The sequence below is a fragment of the Emys orbicularis genome, chromosome 12 (assembly GCF_028017835.1).
Source record: "Emys orbicularis isolate rEmyOrb1 chromosome 12, rEmyOrb1.hap1, whole genome shotgun sequence".
NCBI lineage: Eukaryota > Metazoa > Chordata > Testudines > Emydidae > Emys > Emys orbicularis.
In genome coordinates, this window is record NC_088694.1 from 12,371,588 (window position 1) to 12,393,893 (window position 22,306).

At 38.4% G+C, this 22,306-nt stretch overlaps 1 protein-coding gene across 1 annotated transcript; it reads right to left on the bottom strand.

The window, feature by feature from the left end:
- Positions 1-1,144: 1,144 nt before the first annotated feature.
- SPO11 (SPO11 initiator of meiotic double strand breaks) lies at positions 1,145-21,315 on the bottom strand. Its single transcript, XM_065414974.1, has 13 exons — positions 21,161-21,315; positions 18,598-18,711; positions 15,266-15,354; positions 13,624-13,690; positions 13,266-13,374; positions 12,563-12,649; positions 10,460-10,493; positions 10,110-10,219; positions 8,954-9,053; positions 3,496-3,533; positions 2,255-2,331; positions 1,901-2,012; positions 1,145-1,264 (listed from the first exon to the last, which is right to left on the bottom strand). The coding sequence occupies exons 1-13, from the start codon at positions 21,313-21,315 to the stop codon at positions 1,145-1,147; spliced, it is 1,212 nt and encodes a 403-aa protein (XP_065271046.1).
- Between the last annotated feature and the right edge of the window lie 991 nt (positions 21,316-22,306).

Below are 22,306 nucleotides of genomic sequence, written 5' to 3' on the forward strand. Positions count from 1 at the left end.
GCACGGCCGCAGTGTGCTCCAGTGGCACGGTCACAGCCTGGTCTGGGAGGCGGGGCCAAGCAGCACGTCTGCAGCCTGCCAGCCCCGGAGCTGCAGCTGCTTCGGAGGCTGGGGGGAGAGCAGCGTGGCCAGAAGTGGAGAGACTCGGCCCCGCCTCTTCCCTCTGGCTCTGCTGGTTGTGCTGCCTCTCCTTGCTCCCTCTGTTGGGGCGAGGGGCTGTCTGTGTCCCACCACTCCCTCTGTATATCCGTTCAGAAGCCGACCCTCTTCTCTGGTGCTTCCCTTTTTTACTAAAAAAATTCGGCTTATGAGCGAGTATATACGGTAAGTGGTCTATTGATTCTATTGTCCTATACATCATTAACAGAATTGTTTACTAAATTCTAATCAGTAAAAAAATGCTTGCTCACTTGTGGATTGCAATGGGGGTGTAGTAACTGAGGCATAATTTGGCCTGCAGAACCTTATTACTGTTGCGCAAGAATGAAAGAACCCATCTTGACTTTCTGATCTCAGCTTGGGTTTATGGAGTTAGCAGTTAGAAAATTCATCTCTTTTATCTGCAAGCTAAGCACATTTGTTATGGATTCATTTATGAGGAACATGAAATGCCATGTTTATAGTAACTTTTCAGAGGATTGTACCTTAAAAATATTACAGTAATTTAAATTACTTCCCTGTCTTCAAAAGTAAAACATATCAGAAGACACAGATTTAGTTTGATTGTGCTTTAAAGTAGACTGTGAATTAACTGACACAAATTTAAACAAATATAACTTTTTAATTTCTCCCCTCAAAATAAATTTCAATATCTTTTTAAGGAGAATACTTTTACAGTTGGAATTATTGCTACAGTTATGTACAATAGCCACAAAATGGAAAGAAAAAATGGTATTTAAAATATGTTCATGTCCTTAAGGTACACTAGGGAAAAACAATCAAAATTGTAAAGAAATTAAACTATTGACATAATTTAAAAAAATTTAATAAGGAGCTGAGGCAAACCTCTAAATCTCTTCACTAATTATGTAGAACAATTGCCAGAAATAATGCAATGTTATGCAATTTTTGTAAATAGTGGCTTATATTATAATAGCTCCAAAATAAATCCACATCAGGAAACAATTGATCTACAAACAGATATTCAGATCCATCCACCAAATTGCAATTTGCTTGGTAGATACACCCGGGAAAGGTAATCTGATGAAAGAGAAGTCAAAGCTTGAATTTCAGCCTTCATTTTAGATGCTGCCATAATTTCCATCTGAAAAAGAAAAAATTGCAAATTAATGTACTGTTGAGAAAGGCCTGACCCATAGGGTGATGTAATTAAATCTTTAAATTACATTAGATTTGATTAATATTTATCATAAAGAGATGTGCTCTCTATTGTGCAGCACATAGCAAAATCATAGCAATTCATACAACAGGGCAGTGTAAACAGATGGGGAAAGCACACAATATGTTTTCCCACTATGTAACCACTATATATCATATCTGCATGAACTGTGCTTTGTATTCTAAATTATGCAGACCAAGCCAGAGGTGGAGGTTAAGTAATTGTTCCACATGGCATGTTCCCTCTCTTCAAGAGATGTAATTTATTCTGTGATATTTAGAACTGTAGTAACCCCCCTCTAAAACATATGATCATCAGATGGCCAATGGGAGCAAAGCCTATCATGCTGCTAGTTCTTTGTTGGGGATGGAACTATGAGGCACATTGGTACAGAGACAGCCTGCATGGCTCTCAATCCTGACCACTCCGGGTGGAGTGCAGCAAAACCTTATTGGTTCTGCTATGTTCAGAGCTCACCATAGCCAGGAGGGATGGCATTGGGGTAGATAGGATTTGTTCTTTAGGGATTAAGAAACAGAAAACAATATAATTTCTTCATACTTCTTTTTTCCACATTGGTTGGCAAGCCACATAAGGTCTCTTCTGCATACTGGCAAGTTTATTTTGATCTTGTTTAGTAAGTGGAATCAATGCATCTTTGCGTATATTTAATCTGAAAAAATGGATAAAAGTTTTAGCCTAATTAATATTTTTTTTAAAACTACATATCATTTCCAACTTAAATTACTATTTCCAATCATCAAAATGCTCTATAAAAAAAACTATAAGTTTATTGAGAGCAGAATCAACAGTTAATTGTCTTTTCTTTTGTGGATTTAAATCAGACTTAATGTTACATATACTTTTTGTAATAGAATAGAGGGATAATTAGATTTCTTCTAGAAAATAACTAACCTTTCAATATCAGATGGAAGGAGACCAAGCCATCTTATCGCTGGAACTGTGAGATGATGGGCTTCAAAAGACATTGACTACAATATGAAATGTCATATATTATGTTCAGTGTCCCTTTAATTTGAATTATTTATGTTTGTCTTTGAGAAAATATTTATGCTTTTTTTAGGTCGGGGTCAAGTTTTGTAAAAATGAAGCTAACTCTGTTCACAAGCAGAACTCTTTATGAAACTCAGGCTTGTAGAAATTGGGACAAGTGGCTGAAGTAGGTAAACCAAAACACAGGGAGGGAAAGGGGGGAAATTAAAATCCAGCTGGAGCCCGGGGGGGCCCTGCACCCACTCCCAGAGAACTGTGCAGAGGACAGTCTGCCCCCCTTAGCCATGAGAGCTCGAGTAGAGCCAGTCAGAAACTCAAGTCAGCTGGAGCAGAGAGAAGCAGCTATAGCATATATTTGGACAGGTGACCTGATAGTTTTTACTGTGGACATTTTCTCCTCTCTGCTGATTTTCTGTCCAATTCACTTCCCCCTCCTCCGTCAGCGTGTCTTTGCCTAATTCCACTTGCCCTCCATACTTTTCCTCTCTCTCTTTCCTTCTTACCCCCACTCCTTGCAGTATAATGTGCCCTCTCCTTTCTTTTCTCTCTCTGTTAGGTAACCCCTTCCCAACAAAACCTCTCAAAATTAATAAATAATAGTAAATATTAATAATAATAATCAAAAATCTGGGAACATAACATGCTGTTTGCAAACTATCACATTGTTCACTCTGCTTATGTTATATCTCCTCCCTTCATTCTATATCGGTCTTGTCTATATAGACTGTAAGCTCTCTTTAGGGCAAGGACTGTGACTTACTATATGGACTACATTGCCTAGAACAGTGCAGCACAGATCTCACTTGGGGCCCCCTGACCACTACTGTACCACAAATAATACATAATAATAATATGGACAATTTTGTATAGCAGGCAAAACTTCACATTTTGTTAGATTTAAAAAAAATGAAAAATCTGCCATTTTCACACAATTTATTTCTGTTATGGCAAAAGCCAACTTTTTGCGACTGAAAAAAACTTGTTTAAAAAAAAAAGCACCCTCGGACCCAAAGTTGTTTCTTAGTGTTAAAACAAAAGAAAACACCCATCTGAACTACACTTTAACAGTTTTCACATTCCAGCTCCAAGGCTGGATGATAAAATAATTAAGTAGACCTGAAGTGGAAAACAACTATACTCACCACAGATCCATACTTGTAGATGCACATTATTTCTATACCTAATTTACAGAATACCAAATGTCACATATCTATTTGTCTACATTTTGGGCGTGATTCACCATTGTGTTAGTTTCATGCTTATGTAAGCCCATTTGAGTTACATTGGTGTAAAACTGGACTGATGAATCAGGCCCTTTATGTTTTACAATTAGCTTTACAGCATATTGTCATATACAATCAACATTTTTGATAATGTGACACTTACCTCAATATATTTAATATTTCATACCTGTTATGCATAGGCATCATACAAAAGTAATGGACACCTGAATCTTGTTTTTTTACATATTGTACCATGTCTGTCACAAAAAAACAGCATCTCTTACTTTGTCCTACGGCAACTTAATAGAATTCAACATTGATGGTTTAATCAATTATTCTAAATTTTCATACTTTTCATTTGACAGTCTTAATATTTTAATTATTTTATGTGCTAATTGTTCAGATAATTTATTAGCATTTTTCCTTTCACGGTCTGATAAAGGAACATTATCAGTGTTTTCAGGTCTACAGTTTTACCTCTTAGGTCTGGTCTATGCTATCGGTCTCTATCGGTATAACTATGTCGCTCAGGAGTGTGAAAAATCCACACCCTTGAGCGACACAGTTGTCCCGATCTAAACCCCTGGTGTAGATAGTGCTATGCCGGCAGAAGAGCTTCTCCCATCGACGTAGCTACCGCATCAGTGTAGAGCGTCTTCATTAAAGCACTACAGCGGCACAGCGGTGCAGCTGTGCTGATGCAGCATTTTAAGAGTAGACCTGCCCTTACTGTCCCCTTAAGAAACAACATTTTGATAACTGCCTCTCAGATAATATCTTCCATTGTTGTTTGCAATGTTGTATCCATATTGGACCCAGAATCTGAGAGAGACAAGGTGGGTGAAGTAATATCTTTTATTGGATCAATTTCTGTTGGTGGAAGGGACAAGCTTTTAAGCTCTTCTTTAGGTCTGGAATACATAACCAGAGTCTCATAGCTCAATACAAGGTGGGACAGGTTGTTAACCATAAGGTGTTAACACATATTGCAAGAAGCCACTTAGGCCTGGTCTACACTGGGGGGATCGATCTAAGATACGCAACTTCAGCTACGAGAATAGCCTATCTTAGATCAAATTAAAATTACTTACTTTGCGTCCTCGCGGTGCGCTGTGGCTCCCCCGTCGACTTTGCTTCTGCCTCTCACCGAGCTGGAGTTCAGCAGTCGACGGGAGAGCGATCGGGGATCAATTTATCGCGTCTACAGTACACGCAATAAATCGATCCCCGATAGATCGATCGCTACCCGATCCGGCGGGTAGTGTAGACGTACCCTTAGAGTGAAGTGGGCAATTAACACCTCTACAATCATAGGACAAAAGAGGGTTAGTAGGTTACAGGGATCACCACAGATCCAATACTATCCCAGACACACCAAGAAATCCGTTATCTACAGCCAGGCACTCAAATACCACAGAATATGCTCTGGGAAGAACATGTGGGATATACACCTTAACACACTTACGACCACCTTCATCAAACAAGGACACTCCATCAGAGAAGTAGATCACACCATTGAATGGGCCACCCAAATACCCTGAGAGAACCTGCTTCAATACAGGAAAAGAACCTGCACCAACCACACACCCCTTGCTGTCACTTCCATCCCACACTGGAACCCATACAGGGTATCGTGAAACAATTACAACCCATACTTGATGGGGACCCCATCCTGAAAGAAATCTTTCCTGGACCCCAACTTCTATCCTTCAAACAACCCCCCAACCTTGCCAAGCTCATCATCAGAAGTAAACTCCCCACAGACCAGGAGACGACAACTCAAATTGGCACCACACCCTCCAGAACAAAAGATGCAAAACCTGCAGACGTATCTCCACCACTATAATGATCAATACCTGCCACAATACATCTTTCAAGATCTATGGGTTTTACACATGCCTATCACAATTTGTGGTGTACCTCATCCAGTGCATCAAATGCTCAGAAAACCATGATATGGGTGAAACCAGACAATCACTATGCTCTTGAATGAAAAATGATAAAAGACCAAAACAAAAACAAAAACAAACCCATCACCCATGGGCAAACACTTTTCACAAAGCAATCACTCCATAGCTTACCTATAAGTCCTCATCCTCAAAGGCAACCTGCATAACACCTTCCAAAGGCAAGCATGGGAACTTAAATTTGTAACTCTGCTAGACACTAAAAATCATGGTCTCAACAGAGAATGGTTTTCCGGCTCATTACAACTATTTGTAACTACTAATCTGCCTTTGTCCTATAACTGTAGAGGTGTTAATAGATTTCTTACAATGTGTGTTAACTCTTAGGATATGTCTACACTGGAAACTTCAAAGCGCTGCCGTGGGAATGCTCCCGTGGCAGCGCTTTGAAGTGCGAATGTGGTCTCTCCCAGCGCTCCTGGTAATCCACCTCCATGAGGGGTTTAGCTCCGAGAGCTGGGAGCATGGCTCCCAGCGCTTGGAGCCTGTCTACACTAGCGCTTTAAAGTGCTCAGACTTGCTGCGCTCAGGGGGGTGATTTTTCACACCCCTGTGCCAGCAAGTTAGAGCGCTATAAAATGTAAGTGTAGACAAGCCCTTAGGCTTGGCAATCTGTTCCACCATATATTTATTTGTGAGACTCTGGTTATGATTTCCAGACTTTGGGAAGAGTTCTGTGAAGCTCACAAGCTTATCTTTTCCACCAATAGAACTTAGTCCAATAAAAGATACAGTACTACTTCACCCACCTTGTCTTCCTCAGACAATAGTAAGAACCAACCAGCTCTCAAAAAGAAAGATATAACAGTTCAAATGAGCATCTCCTATTTTACAGTCAATGGATGAAATCTTGATGCCATTAAAGTCAATTGCAAATATGCCACTGAGTTCATCAGGGCAAAGATTTCACCCATTGTCTGTGGGAATAAATGAAAACTGTTCTATGTTCTTCCAAAACAGAACTATACAGCTATGCAGTCAGGCTATGTTAAAATACGATATATAGATGGCTAAGAAAAACTTTTTCTTACTAAATCATATTTTAAATTTAGATCATTCTCTAAACAGTCAACTGTCAGTCTCAAGCATGCTTAATATATTTGGTTCTTTATTGTCCTAAGGAATATTTACTGAATTTCCTTCACTACAGAATAAAACACTACTGTTCTAGTGTTTATTTTCTGTTATTTAACTAGTGGCAGTCAGAACATTTTTAGTGAAATGAAATTCTGCCCATCTGATTTCCTTTCTGATTCAGTAAATCAGGTTTGAAGCTAAACTGGGTTGTTTAGAGTTCAGCATTTTTTGTTTTTCATCATAAACTGAGTTGCTCTGCTAATCATAACATTAATATATGACATTACACACTGGCAAAATATTATTTAAATTATTCAATATTACTAAACATTTTAATGTCATGTTTTAATCAAATGTCTTTTTCACTGAAAGCACCGCTGAGAGAAAATTGACAATTTACATTCCATCTTGTTTTTGGTTCAAATTCCAGTTAATTATATTGTATTATTAATTGGTAATGGAGACTACTACTTAATTAAAATGCATATTAACAGCTACTAATTTATAGATTTTTAAAAATGGGATTCCATGACCACACCTAGTTCTGAGCAAAAGCCCAGTCAACATGGAGGGTGTCAAGCTCTTCTTCAATGTCTCAGTTTTTATCCGTCTTTCCATTGTACCTCATTTTAAGTTTTAATGATCAGCATTCTAACTATCCTTAGTCATAAGTTCGTTAAACAAAGCTATACATTAGTTTAGAAAAAGTCACATTTCAAAGAGTAATTACAAAACTACACATCAAGAAGCATGTTCTGTAGTTGAATCATCAGCTTCTTAAAGCTTGCTTCCCACTCCAGCAACGAGTTACCTTCCACCAGCTCTCAGCTTCATTGCTTTCCCCCACATCATTGTCAAAGAAATATGGAGACAGCAAAGATTCTGTCATCCATTAGGTCTGACCCTCCTGCCTCCCACATAATGGTGGGAGAAAGACTGCAGCGCCTATGATGGCAACTGGAATAATTCCTCATGCTCCATCCCCAATATTCTTTGCAAAACTGAAGAGGCAAAATGTCATTGTCCATGATGTCTCTATCAAAGTATAGTGAAAATTTAAAGAGAAACAACAAAAACCATTCACTTTCACCAGGAAAAAGTTATAAACTTGTGAATAAATCTATATTCAGGATTCAAATTTTAGCTGTAGAACACAGTAAGATGCATTTTTATTTTACTTAAAACACATCATACTACTTTCTTAGGGCTAAATCCAGTACGCCTTAATTTGACAAAACTCCCATTAGAGTCAATGGGAATTTTGCATTAGTTGCGACTGGAGGATTGGACCTGCAGTACATAACTGTTTGTCTATTAGAAGAAAACAAAACTATGACATTTTAAAATATTTCCTGTTTTTGCTTTTTCCAATGGAACAATATCCAAAGCACCATTATGAGATGAGTCATCATACTGGTAGCTCTAAGTGATCCTGCATTAAAAGGCACGCCCCTCATTTTAGACTAAAATTGGCTCTAACCAACATCAAGTTTGTAGTATTTAGCTTTCAGAATGGTAATTTACTGACATTACAAGTGTTGGATTATGAGGGTGGAGCTATAAAGAATGTTGGTTACCCTAAATCAAATTTAAAAAAAAATCACGTTGAAATCATCTTGTACTATTTTTTTCATGTCTATTATTTTGCATTTGCCTCACATTTGGGCCTTGGCTGAGAAGTGTATGCATCACAGTATATATAAAGTTCTGCTGAGAGTATGTGGCTAGCTTTCCTCTAGTCCCAAATTGGGAAAAGGATGCAAAAAGCCCTATTCCATCCTCCCATACACCTGCCAAGGGGCAGCTATAGTCTAAGGGTGGACTATTCAAAAATGCCTAACGGCCAGATTTTCAAAGGTACTTAGGTGCCTAAAGACGCAGATAGGCACCTAATGGGCTTTTCAATAGCCCCAAGGCGCTTAAGTTCCTTTGATATAAATGAGTTAGGCGCCTAGGCACTCTTGAAAATCCCACGAGGTGCCTATTTGCATCTTTAGGTGCACAAGTACCTTTAAAAATCTGATCCTAAGTGACTTTGACTCACAAGTTCTATGGAAAGTCCTTTCACTCCTTAGGCACAAGGTCCAGGATTGCCTAGAGCCAACAGCTGTGTTAGTCACCCCAGAGGGTGAGGAATGCCCCAGTTCTGCATTAAACAGTGGAGGAAGGCCAGCATAGATGTCACAGTACTCCTCAGTACTCCTGCAGGCATTCTGGTTGAGTTTAGAAATTTCTGCTTTGATGGGGAACCTCCATTCACATACCCATAACATGAGCTCTGGTCTTAAAAGTCAAATAAATAAGGTTCTATTCTGCTGTTAGCATGCAATTACCATGTGGATCTGCATCCATGAGGGTGAAAATAGGAATATGACATGTATCCCACAACTTTCTGACTAGAAGTCTTGTGTTCAGATCTGGTACTCCTTTTCCCTAAGGGAAAATAAAATAAAATCATAAGTTTTGGAATTAACTAAAACAAAGTCTGACTAGACACGTGCTTAGGTATGTCATAAAAAAACAGCAGGAACATTTGTCCTGCAGTTATTGTGTAGGGAGAAGATGGTTGCCCCTATTGTAGCTCCAAGAAAAGTTACAAAGCAGCATGGCAGATGTCCTGTATGATAGGCACCATGGGTGTGGGAGCGGGAAGAACGGCGTAACAGGTATGCACACAGGCATAATCAGATGTCTGTATCAAGCCATGTTCACTATAAAAAAACCTGTGCTTTTTTTCATATTAATGGCACAAAAAGAATATGTAAGGTGGCTGTAAATATGGGTGGACTTCACCTGGATTTGGGCACACACATATATATACTTCAAAAGTAGTATTGAGTGTGTTTCTGAGGGATGGGGTGAGGTAAGCTACTTTCCTTACAGTAGCCAGAATTTTCCCCTTTGTTCTTTCATTACAAACCAAAAGAAACAAACAAAAAAACCCTCAACAACAGCCACTATGATCTGTTCCATTCGTGCTCCTCTACATTTAGGAAATCTTCACAATAATTTGATTTCAGGAGCTATTCTCTGTACTTGATTTGTGCAATCTCAAAAAACACCTTAATCCATGGATTATTAATTTAACCAATTGTAATATCTTTTTTAAACACAGTATATCATGTCATATGTTGTTTACATGTTTTTTAAAAAATACTAAGTTACATATTCCACATTTCATTCTGTTATATGGCAGAATTAAGAGTACTAATTACAACCTTATTTGAAACATTTTTGGAAAAGAAGATTATAAAATGTGTATTTGTAAATATGTATAAGAACAGAAAATACCTTTCTGCCTTAAATATAATTCAGTTTGTCTCCATTTTTATGGTATTATTTTAATAAAAATGGAGGAAAATGTTGGAGTTAAACATTTCTTATTTTAATTTTAATATATTTGAAGCTATTTTTGGAGATCACCACACTGTTACTATATTATTAAAACTCTTAGTTCTAGAGGTGGAATGTGAAATGTCAGATGCATACCGTAATCATTATGCATGGAGACAATTTATTGCAGAAGTCATCATCCAGGAGCCTCTGAAAAGTTGCATCTTTTTCTACAATTAGTATAAATTTTGCATCTGTGATCACATCTTTGATATTAAGGCTAGCTACATATAAAATGAAATCTGTGGCATTGTATTATATTAATCAACTACAAAATGAATGCTCTAATATACTTGTTTTCAAGCCAAAGGCAGTGCTCATAACTCAGTTTCAGAGCCAAGAAATAGAGAAAAAAATCATAAAAACATTGTTTAACTTGGAGTATTCTTTGTTTATACTTTATTTATTTTTTTAGTCTACAACTAGACTTCTTCCTTAAAGGATACTTCTAATTCCTTGAACATTAGATGGCACGACTGCCTAAAACAACAAAAATGAAATTAATAATTTTAAATAGAGAAAATGATGTATTTTAAAACAACGACATTAGGTAATGAAGGTCAAAATTACATCCTGAAACGACCATTCATCTTTTTATATACAGCATTGCTCTTGACACCGTCACTGCTTTATAGGCATATTCTATCCTATATAGCCTGCTGTGAAGCAAGGATGTATAGGGATCCTACTACTACCATAAGGCATCTTTCAAAAATATCTGATGCTACTTGCACGCAGGATCACCCATCACATGATCACTACACGGTGATGCAGCTCCCCATTTTCCTTTGTGTTTTAGCCAGGAAAAAACCACTGGGTGTGAGACTGCAAGTTTAAAGCAGGTTTAAAAATGTAATTGGATGCTTGTTAAAGATCTTTACAAAAGACCTTTAAACTCCAGCTTTTGATAACCTCTATTTGGAGTTTGTTTTATATTTCTAACTGGTTTGTAACAGATAATTTGAGATGGTAATGCTTACTTCACATCTCAGATTAGGATTTGGCTCAGTCTGGCAAACATATGGATGAGATAGCAGGAAATGGAAGAAGATCTTGGCAAAATAGTCTGTATATATTGACATGTGTGGTCTGTTTTAATTTCTTACTGCTGTATCATCTCAGGTGCCAATGTGGACCAGCTCCATAAATAGAAATGTGAGGCCCTGTAGAGGAGCATGGATAATGGAGATCTTTAAAGTTCTGATTTAGATGAAAAACAAAGTAAAGCTAGATAAGGTTTTCTTTCCATTTTTAAATCATTCACTTGTGCTTAGAGTAGAAACATTGTCCAGGGAATGATAGCGGAAGTCAGAAAATCAGTTTTATTTCCTGCTTTCTACTCACTAGCAGCATGACGTTGGGCAAATCTGTTAGGCTTAGACTTTCAAAAGAACTCAGCTCCCATTTAAGGTAGTGCATGGATTTTCAAAATCTCAGCCCAACTATTGGTGTTGAGCATTTGAAAATCTGACTCTTAACTTCTCTTTACCTCAGTTTTCTCATCTGTAAAATGAGGTTGATGACAGAACTCTTTCTGATGTCTGTAAGTGGTATGATTATAAATAGCTCTTTCTAATATGTGAGACCCTATTGTTATAAGCCATAATGTGGTGCAATACTTGGATACGAATGAGTTGAAGACTTTTACTTACACTGATGGAAGTCACGAGTGCCTCCACTGAACTCAGTGGGTTTTTATTGGTGTAAAACTTGTGTAAGTGAGAAGAGAATCAGGTCCATAAATAAATTCCTGGCTCTGAATATATGGCTTTATTCACTGTATGTACTTTTACTAACACAGATCCTAGTGGCATGCCCATTGCAGTGAAAGGTGCACCCAGAGGACAGGGTCAGAGTACTGCAAAGGGATTGTTCTCCAACTCTGCCAGAAACGCACATGGCCAAAAATTGTGTGTGTTCATGTGCCCAGGACAGTCAAATTCAGAGCACAACATAGACAGATCAATGTCATAGAGAGCCTCAACCACAAATTAAATGTCTTCCTCTGCAGAACTTCCAATATGGAAGGTAATCAGGACCAGCTCTAGGCACCAGCAAAGCAAGCACGTGGCAATTCCAGGGACGGCATTCCGGCCATTTTTCTTTTTTTTTTTTTTTGCCTAGACAGTTCTCGGAATTTGGGGCGGCAAATTTTTTGCTTGGGGTGGCAAAAAACCTAGTGCCGACCCTGAAGGTAATGTAAACATAGTTTGCTCTTCCCAAGAGGTAAGTGCTTCTGTTGATTCTATAGCTGACCCCCAAATTTACAATATATAAAGCGCACAGAGATTACATTCAAAAGTATATGGAGGCTCTGATCTTACAGTCCTTTCTCATGCAAAACTTTTGCTGCATTCCTTAAGAATTTTGAATGTATAACATTTGTAGGAAGTGGGCATTAGTAGTGAGAGTTTAAGTAATGTCTAAGTTTGCCACAGGCACAAATGTACATACATTAATAAATTAGGTCACAACAAATATAGGAAATCACACAATATAGGAAATCACACAAACTTGGACATAAAAATGTTAATATTAGTAATACATACTGTTGCACTGCATGTACAATTCACTTTCGTACCATCTTCCTCAGTATAACTTAAGTTACCAGCAATGCAACCTTTAGTTGTAGATAGCTGGGGGGAAAAATAGCAGTAACTCAAGTTTTATATAGTAAATTTTGTACATTGGATAGGAAAAGTTGAGTCAGCTACAAAAGACTTCTGACCAGAAATAAGCTGTTACTGATCATTATTATCATCATGAAATACAGATTTTTTTTTAGTTTAGTCATCCTACATAACTTAACATATGCTATTAATTGTGTTTACAGAGAAAAAAATGTTACAAATGTCAAGGCATGAAACAAATATAAAATCTGAAAGGATGCCATGTTCCTCTGTTAGATATGTTAAACCCTCATTTAGACCCCAAATCAGCAAACCACTCAAGCACAAATTACTGAATCAAGGCCTTAGATTCTAAGGCTGAAATCCTGGTTTAATTGAAGTCAATGGTAAAACTCCCATCAGCTTCAAAAGAGCCAGCATTTTACCTCAAGCTCTAGTACATCTGTGAGCGTTATAAAAATAATAAATAAAGAGTGTATTTTATTTAACAAAATTACAATTTTTAATTTTTGCTACATACATACTTCCTACCAATCATTTTCTTACTTTTTCAGTTGTTCATATAATGCAATATATATGATTTAATAAATAATAATAATAATAACCATAAGCAACTACTTACTATACGTAGACTTCTCCTAGGTATCTTAAGCATGCAGGAAATGTCATTGACTATATTGTCCACAACACTCTGGCTACCAAATAGTAGTGTATCACTGTAATATATCTCTCTATCAAGATAAAATATTGTATTTGTAAAAATAAACTAATTTTAATACAATACTGATTGAATCATAGGATTCTGAGATTGTAAAAGAACATTTTAATGACAGCATGAATAATTAAATCAGTTTCAAACATTTTACGTACAAAAATGTGTTATGATATTTGACAAGCTTAATAGCTAGGTTCTTTCTTTATCTATATAAAATTCTTAAAATATATTTTCGATTTGCAGTTAGAGAAATGCAGTCTATTACCTTTTGGTTGCATACGTATTGTTTTGCACCATCTTGTAGATCACAGATAATATTTTAAGAATTAGAGCTGGAAAATAAAATCATATTTTAAACTTAGCCAGTATAAAGCTATAGAATAAATAAACTAAATTATATTATACATGAAAACAATGGCATAGGAGCTTAGTTATTTTTTGCAAAGTAACCCATTTATTTTTAACAATTTAACAGTTCTATCCCACATTTTCAAAACTGTGTTTGCAGAAATGTGTGTGCAACAGGGATTTCCCTACACCCTCCCCCCCCCCCCCCCCCCGGGAGTGTGTGTACATCCCTCCTGGATTTCCCCAACACACAATCCCCCAGTGGTCAACTAGTTACATGCAGAGTTGCAAATTTAGTCATTGGTTGGAAATTTGAATTGAAATCGAAACAAAAATGCATGCTTTAAAAGCATATACAGTATATGATAAAATACTTGTACCTGAAAAAGCATAATAGGTTTGAAAAGTATGAACAAAGACTAGCTTCCTCACACGGTTGTTGTTGTTTTTTCCGTTTTGGTGATGTTGGCCAACCTTATAATTTCAAATTATGATTTGTAAGCAAGGTCTGAATGAGCTCGCCTCCAGCCTAGGTGCTGCTGCAAGGAGAGAGAGCTGGGGGCGAGCCCTCTCTCCCCACTGTAGCCCTGGGGAGCCCCACTGCACCGCAAACCCCGCATCCCTAGCCCCACCCCAGAGCCCACACCCCCAGCCAGAGCCTTCACCCCTCCACACCCCAACCCTCTGCCCCAGCCCTGAGCCCCCTCCCATACTCCAAACCCCTCGGCCCACATCACCTCCATATTGGTGTACATAACAAAATTCATTCCATACATGGGTGGGAAAAAATTAGAGGGAACACTGTTCAGGACCAGACTGTATTTACATGAACACACCTACTCTGCCTAGGTATCCAGCAGATACAGCTGTGTCGTCCAAGTGATCAATTTTGGCTGGTGTTGGGTTACTAATCACTTTAGTATTGAATGCGGGGATAATTAAATATTGTTATTGTATGAGGAAAGGGCAGCAGAACTGTGCTTAGCTTGTCCAGATGAGGGGGTCACCCTCAGTGCTTAATTTGTGCCAGGGCTTGCCAAGGCTGAGCCCTGGCACCTCTAGGCTCGGCAGTTAATAGCCCCGGTACCTGTTGGCTTGTCACATCAGCAATGAATATAAAAAACTTACTTGAGCCCCGGAATCTTTTTCATTGCAAATTAAGCACTGGTCACCCTGAACTGACCTTGTTAAGCAGGGGTTTGGATGCCAGATCCCAGTGGGGGGAGAGAGAGAGAGTGGGAGACAGGTGTTTTGCTTCGTGGTGCAGTTGAATACATAGGTCAGCAGCCACAGAAACTAATTTCTACTGTATCAATCAGAAAGGTTCTATATTAATTATTAACTATTTCCATGGCAATTAACATTATAATTTAACAGAGATGGGAAAGACTGGGTTAGGACTGGGGCTTAGAAGATAGATCTGAGTTTTGTTTTATTTATATACTTCTAATGACACAAAGTATGTTTTATTTCTTCTACCGAATACTGCAGTATGATAAACAAACCTAAAACAAAAGACAAAACTAATAGAGAACTCTGTTGCTATATTTTTAGCTTACCAAATTTTGGTGCTGATTTGGGACAGTCACTTTTTATTTGTCTTGTGGTATAATGAGAGATCATCTGTAGACCTACAGAATCTTTAAACCTGACATTTTGTGAACAAATAAAATAAAAAAGCTGATGAAGGGAAAGTACAATTCGTTATTCTGTGCCAGGTAGTTCACACTAAGCCTGTATTCCCGCAGTGAGAACTGCTAGTGCAGTTTCCAAGACCCAGGCAGAACCCCATTAACATCAGTGGGGTGGCTGAACCCATCTGGAAAGCCAGTGTTACTAGCTACCTGGGGATCCACTATGCTGTTTCTATACTACACCACCTCCTGGAACAATAAGGTGTTTATATTTCCATCCAAGTACTCCATATTAGCAAAATACTAACAATATTTATTTTAGATGCCCTTGACAATTTTAGCAAAGTGCCTCAACTCCGTCTCTAACACTTTGTGGATCAAACATCTTATGTTCCCTATTGCCTCAAAAATGGATTCATCAAAATTTCTTTTCGTCAATTTCACAGTTGCAGGATTAACAGTCACAAGATTATTGAAAGGTACAACTAGAACAAAATTTTTCCTAGTGCCATTTCTTATTAGGTAAGAATGATTTCTATAATTATTATTGTTGTTATAGATAATTTTTGTTCTAAAGCACAATGTTCCCACAAGAGTTCTGCATGTATTTATCCTGTTTTTTAATAACTGATCTTTTTAAAAGTATCAATATTAAAATTACAATAATAGTTTCTAATACACTAACATAACACTTCTCTATTTCTTTACTTGTCACATGTATTGCCTCATGCATCCTTTGGGTGGCAGAACACACCACACAGCATGAGAATGTGCAGGGTGTCACAATGGACAAGCACACCTAAATAAGTAAGAGAAAAACTGCATATCTGAAGAGATATTAGAGCAACAAGGTTTTTGTTCATTGTTATTTTGTAATATCAAAGCTAAATTGGAGTATTTTGACAAATGTTACAAGCATCATCTTCAAATCTGATGCAACATAGAATAATGACACTTTTCAAAACTATCAGACTTAGGGTGATGGTAGTAATAATTATTTTATTGAGTATAATAGCATCATAACTGTATATGGTGCTTTATAGACAATATGTATGAGAAAAACGAACAGCAATTAAAATCTTCTCTCAAATCCATTGTATTTGGCTTTTTATTTTGGAACAACTTTTTGCTCTTGGACTGCAACACTGCAGAGAGGTGTTCCTGCTTTTCAGTTGGATGCACCCTATAGTGTACCTACCCATTGTAAAATTCATGAAAAGGGAACAGAGGGCCCAAGACACTCTGTTAGGCTGACTTCATGCTGTATGTGAGAAGTGTTCCCTTTAGGGAGCAGTATGCTGAGCTCTGCAGGGAAATACTGAGAATAAGCTGTAAACACAGGCTTCAGAGTAGCAGCCGTGTATCCGCAAAAAGAACAGGAGTACTTGTGGCACCTTAGAAACTAACACTGTGGCTCTCAGAGACACTTGGGGTAAAGGAAGCTCCAACCTTGCATTATGTGAGAGCTCAAGCAGTGCTACCTGCTCTAGCAAAAGAATTCCCTATTGATTCTCCTCTCCATGATTTTGCAATACTTTCCTTTATGAAGGAGGTATACTTGGATAGTGGAAACTAATGGTACTACCGTAGGGACCAGTACTACTTATTTTCAGACAGATATCCAACTGGATACCTACCGGTGTTTATAAGGCACATACTAAGTATGGAGCTGTTCCCTAGTTCCACCCCTTCCTGCTCTGCAGAGCTCCAGCCCTGCAGGTTTGCAATGGAAAGGCTCCTAGGGAAAAGGGGAACATGCCCCACTGACTTTACTGCCACCCCACACATAGTGCCTTTGAAGCATTCTGCTCCTACTTATTTTTATTTGCTCTCTTCTAGGTTTCAGGGCAAAGTGGAATATAGGTGCCTTACTTAGTTGGAACAACATCTCTGAGATTGGAATTTGGCCCATCATAAATAAGGATGTCATTATTTTTATTTAATTGCTAACACCTTATTTTAACACTATGGTATTCACTTTTTTTTATTTGAACACTTTTTTTTCTTCCTATGTGATCTGATAGCATATAATATCTCATATTTGGTCTCTTAGCCTGGAATGTCAGTGCCCCTAACATTGCCAAAGATTGTTATACTATTTTAATTTTATTGCCATATAAGAAAAACATTTTTTGAAACTATCAGGACATAAACCATTAAATCCACTGGACCATACAAAGCCCTTTGGTTAACTGAATATCTTTTGAGAGAAGTTTCTTATTCTCATTATATAAGAATTCCTTATATAATAATTTCCCCGCAAGTGCACTCAGAATAGAGCAACAAAGAAACAGTATGCAGGGGAGGAAAGACTAAAATAAGAGGACAGAAAGGAGAGAGAATAGCAAAAAGGGTAGAAGCCTAAACATCACAAAGTAGATGAAAGAAGCAGAGCTTAAGATGAGGAAATAACATGAGGGAGAACAGAGAGAAGAAATTGCGAAAACAGAGAAAATGAATTGGAGAAATAGATCCAGCCTGAACCAGGTTTCTCAATCATATGCAACCCATTATCTGTTTTCTCTTCCCACCAGAAAAGGATAGTCTAATATCCTCTGTATGACCTTTCTCTACTTTCTTCTCCTTTTACAGTGGTGTCACTCTCCCCTCCACATTGTGTTCCTCTGTTGTGGCCCCTAATGACTCTTTGTGCATAATGATTATTAAAGGTCACTTTTTAAAAAAAATAGCTTCTAAGGTTGGTTGCTTTTTGTTTTTTAACAAATAAAGTTATAGTCATAGAGTTTAAGATCAGAAGAGACCTCCTGAACGTCACAGGCCCTAGCACTCAGCAAGCCACCCATGTTCCATGCTGCAGAGGAAAGTGAACTCCATCTCCCAAAGGTCACTGTCAGTCTGAACCTGAGTGAAAATTCCTCCCTGGCCCCACATATGGGTGGTGATCAATAAGATCTTGAGATATGAGCAAGACCAGGAGCCAAGCACCTGTGAATTTCAGAACCACCTCATAGCATTGGTCTACATTAAGCAGTGTCCCAACTCCAGCTGTGGCAATTGCTGATGCTTCAGAGGAAGAAGACAAACCCACACCCCAAAACCCAGAATACATTGAGGAAAAAATGTCATTCCTGACTCCTAGAGTTGATCGGCTGAAGCCATGAAGCATGAAGTCATTTATTGATTCTGTTGTACATGGGATTTCATAAGGTGGACTCATTTGAAAATATTTAATGAAGACAAATAACAGCCATTTGTGGTATTTATAATAATCAAACACACACACTAATAATACCTACTGTATATTTCCCCAATCTGATCTGTTAACCAAGGTGAGAACAGGTGCTTTGTTTCTGGCTAGACTTGTAACTATATCTTGAACAACATTTTCTATTGCTCCAAGGATCTCAGAACTGAAACAATGAATATTAATTAAAGTTTTGTATGATTAACCATAATTCACTGTCAATTCTTACCATTGATTCCCTCCCCTAAAATCTACAACAAATATTTAAAATCTTAATTGCTACAATTTATGTATTGATTTTAAAGATGGATAACACCACATTCTCCCACTACTACTTTCCTGAACTTTGTCTTGCTTAGTTTCCCTAGAATCCTTGATTTGCCATTCCACATGCATGACTGAGTTGCACAAGTTAAAAATACATTTCCAACCACTCCTCATACCATCAGATTTTCAACCAGCTGAACTTTCAGACCAACTGGTTGGTTTGAGACAGATGATTAATGTTTTAGTTTAAATGATGTAATATTGGTTTTGGCTGTGATTTGGGTTAACTTGTTTTTAAATGCTGTAAATTGCAAAAATATTCAAGAGTACAAATAATTCCTGTTGTACCATATCACATTAACCTTTTGATCTGCTGCCCTGAACGAACTGTTGAGGTTTTAATTATATGAAGGATTTGGCTCAAAAGATGCACAGTGAAAAGGACAAAATCTATGTTTTTCACCTAAGCAGACAAACTAACCATGCAGCAAATCCCTTATAGCAAAATAGGAGGTTGGTCCAAGTGTTGTGACAGTTGCCTTTTATTTTCATAAGCAATCTGATTCCAACCTCTGAGCTGTCCTTAAAATTACAAGTGCACAGTGTGCCAGTATAAATCTTGGTAAGAACTAGAAAATGTATTACATATATTTTAGCCCAATGTTCTACCTGCAACCCAATTTTGTCGCTGAGTAAGGTCAAATAGCAACACAGTTGCAAAGTCAATAAAAATAAAAAGGCTTGATCATACAGCCCCTGCATAAGTTCACTTGCCATTGTGAAGCAGCTGCATAATTGAGTCCCCTATCTCTTAACCTTCAGACATATACTCTACTTCATAAAACTTAATGACTTCTAAAAAAGATTCTAATGAGTGCAGAGAAAATGGGCAAAAGGTGAAACACTGTAAAGTGTAGAGAAGGGATAGAGTAAAATAGGAAAGCAAAGCTGAATAGGGCTGTTCTGCAAGTAAGATGTATACTCAAATACTATGGTGATGAGGGACATATAAATACTTAGGATAGAATGGTAGATAGATAGATCATCCAAATTTTGGCATTGACATGTCTCTTATATTTACTTTTATCATTAGGCTCTTCTGACTCTATTTCTTTAGATACCATAGTTTTTTTTATGTTTCATATGCATCTTGAAGTTTGCCTCAGATCTGCACAACTCAGACTGTTCTGCCAGGTATCTTCCCATTTCTGTAATAAAATGCATGGTCTGCTCTACACTGTCAAATGGAAGGTCCAAGCTTCATTTCCTATCCTGATTTCTTGCTTTCTGGGCCATCAGAAGCTGGGAGGGCTGCAAAGTTCTACCAACTTACATATATTCTTTCCTCTGTTCCATCTCCTTTTCAAGAGATGAACTCAGTTTTAGTAAGCACACAGTGCTGGCCGACTATGCCTATTTAAAATGCACTTTGGGTTAATAATAATGAAATCTGGGCTAAGCCGTGCTAGGCACTATAGATCTTACATCAGGATACAGCCTGTTAGCTCATTTCTAACAGGTCACACATGAACATTTAGTAGTTTGGCATAGTACATGGAATGCACTTAAATAATTATGTCATAAAAGAAAAAACTGTTAAAGAATTAATCTTATAGTACTTTGAGCAAACAATGATATGTAGACAAGAGTCAAACTATTCCAAATGCAAATCTGCAGTTTATGAGACTAATAATTTTATAACTAAATTTTAATCTGAGTTTGTAGTTTAAACTGGGAATGAAGATAAATAAAAATATTTAATTTTATTTATCTTCATTCTCAATTTAAGCAATAGATTACAAATTATGGTTTTGAAAAAATTGATATTAAACTCTATTATTTAGAGTAGGTATGTGGTTTCATATGTGAAACCTGATGCTGTGTGTGCGCTGTGACATTTCTGACAACGGGGGACTTTAGGTCACATCCTCCATACGGGGCTGGTATGGTTCCATCAGTACACTATATCTGTATAGTGGCACAAATACCTATTTTGCTCAAGCCAATGGGGTATTTTGGGGGGCATCATCCTTTCACATTAGCATGAGTGATCAGGGCACTGTGTGCAATGGTGCAGGGACCTGTTTTTGCCTATGCTAATAGGCTTTGGGGAGGATTGTTATTTTCCACACTGGCATGAGTGAATTATAGCACCATGTATGTGCAGTGTCACAGCTACCCTTTTTGCCTGTGTCAATAGCATATTTTTATAAGGGAACTTGTGTCTTGCCTTGACATGGAAGAACTGAGACGCTGTTTGTGTGTGCAATGGTGCAGGGACCTGCTACACCCACACCAGTGGAAGATTGTGTGAGCACCCTTTGAGACTTCACCCTGTCAAGATTTACCTAGTGATTTGGCAAATGTTATTGGAGGGACCAGTTTCCACAATTCTGGTCTCTTCTCTGGCTGCCTCCTTGATGGAACGCAGCAGGGAAATCCTGTGGTGATCCAATAAGGTGAATGCAGACCAGTCTGTCTCCCCAGGGAGGGGCAAAGACATTCTGAAGAAGAGGTGAAACCCTCAGCAAAGGGATTAAAATGGGCTATTATGAGCATCAAACATCAACTTCCTACCCTCCCCAACCCAATAATAGGGGCAGCAAAGGGCCAGTCAGTGAGGAGGAGTAGGAGACTCCTGAAGAAGCAGCAGTGTGAGACCAATGGCTTTTCCCGCCCTTCCTGACTGACCAACTGCTTTTCCCGCCCTTTCTGGCCGACCAATGACTTTTCCCACCCTCTCTGACTGACACCTCTGTTCCCGCCCTTTCTGGCTGACCAACGGCTTTTCCCGCCCTTTCTGACTGACCAATGACTTTTCCTGCCCTTACTGACTGGCACCTCTTTTCCTGCCCTTTCTGGCTGACCAACGGCTTTTCCCGCCCTTTTTGACTGACACCTCTTTCCCCGCCCTTTCTGACAGACCAATGGCTTTTCACACACCCTTAATGACTAATGACTTTCCCGAAAACATGCACTGACTGAGCCTTGATTGCTCAATCTCAATCCCTACTAGCGCAGTCAGGTGGCTAACGAGAGGCGAGGTGGACTTTTTAAACAGCATGATGATAGCTGCCATGTAGGAAGAGCACCACATGTGGAGGGAATAAGTGGCTCCTAGGCAGGGACAAAGGGTTGTACAGTGGCCCAGGTGTGCGCCTGCAAGCAAGGAGTGGTAGTGAAAGGTGTTCTAGGCTGAGGAAAAGAGGGAGGGGCTGCAGGGGCGCAAGGCTGGCAAAGGGTTGAGAAGCCGAGAGGAAAGTTTAGGGGCAGGTACCCAGGTCTGTGCCAGGCAGCCTAAGTCTGTGTCTGACCAACGAAAGCTACCCAGAGGTATTAGAAGTACAAGGCAATGAAGAGTATCCATACCCTGTTTCCCAGACAGAGTACAACAAGCAGGAGAAGGGAAGGGGCTAGGAGAGGTCTTCAGATGGCTGGGTTATTAGAGAAGAGAAAAGGGAAGTGCAAAGTACGGGGGACAAAGAGAGGATGCT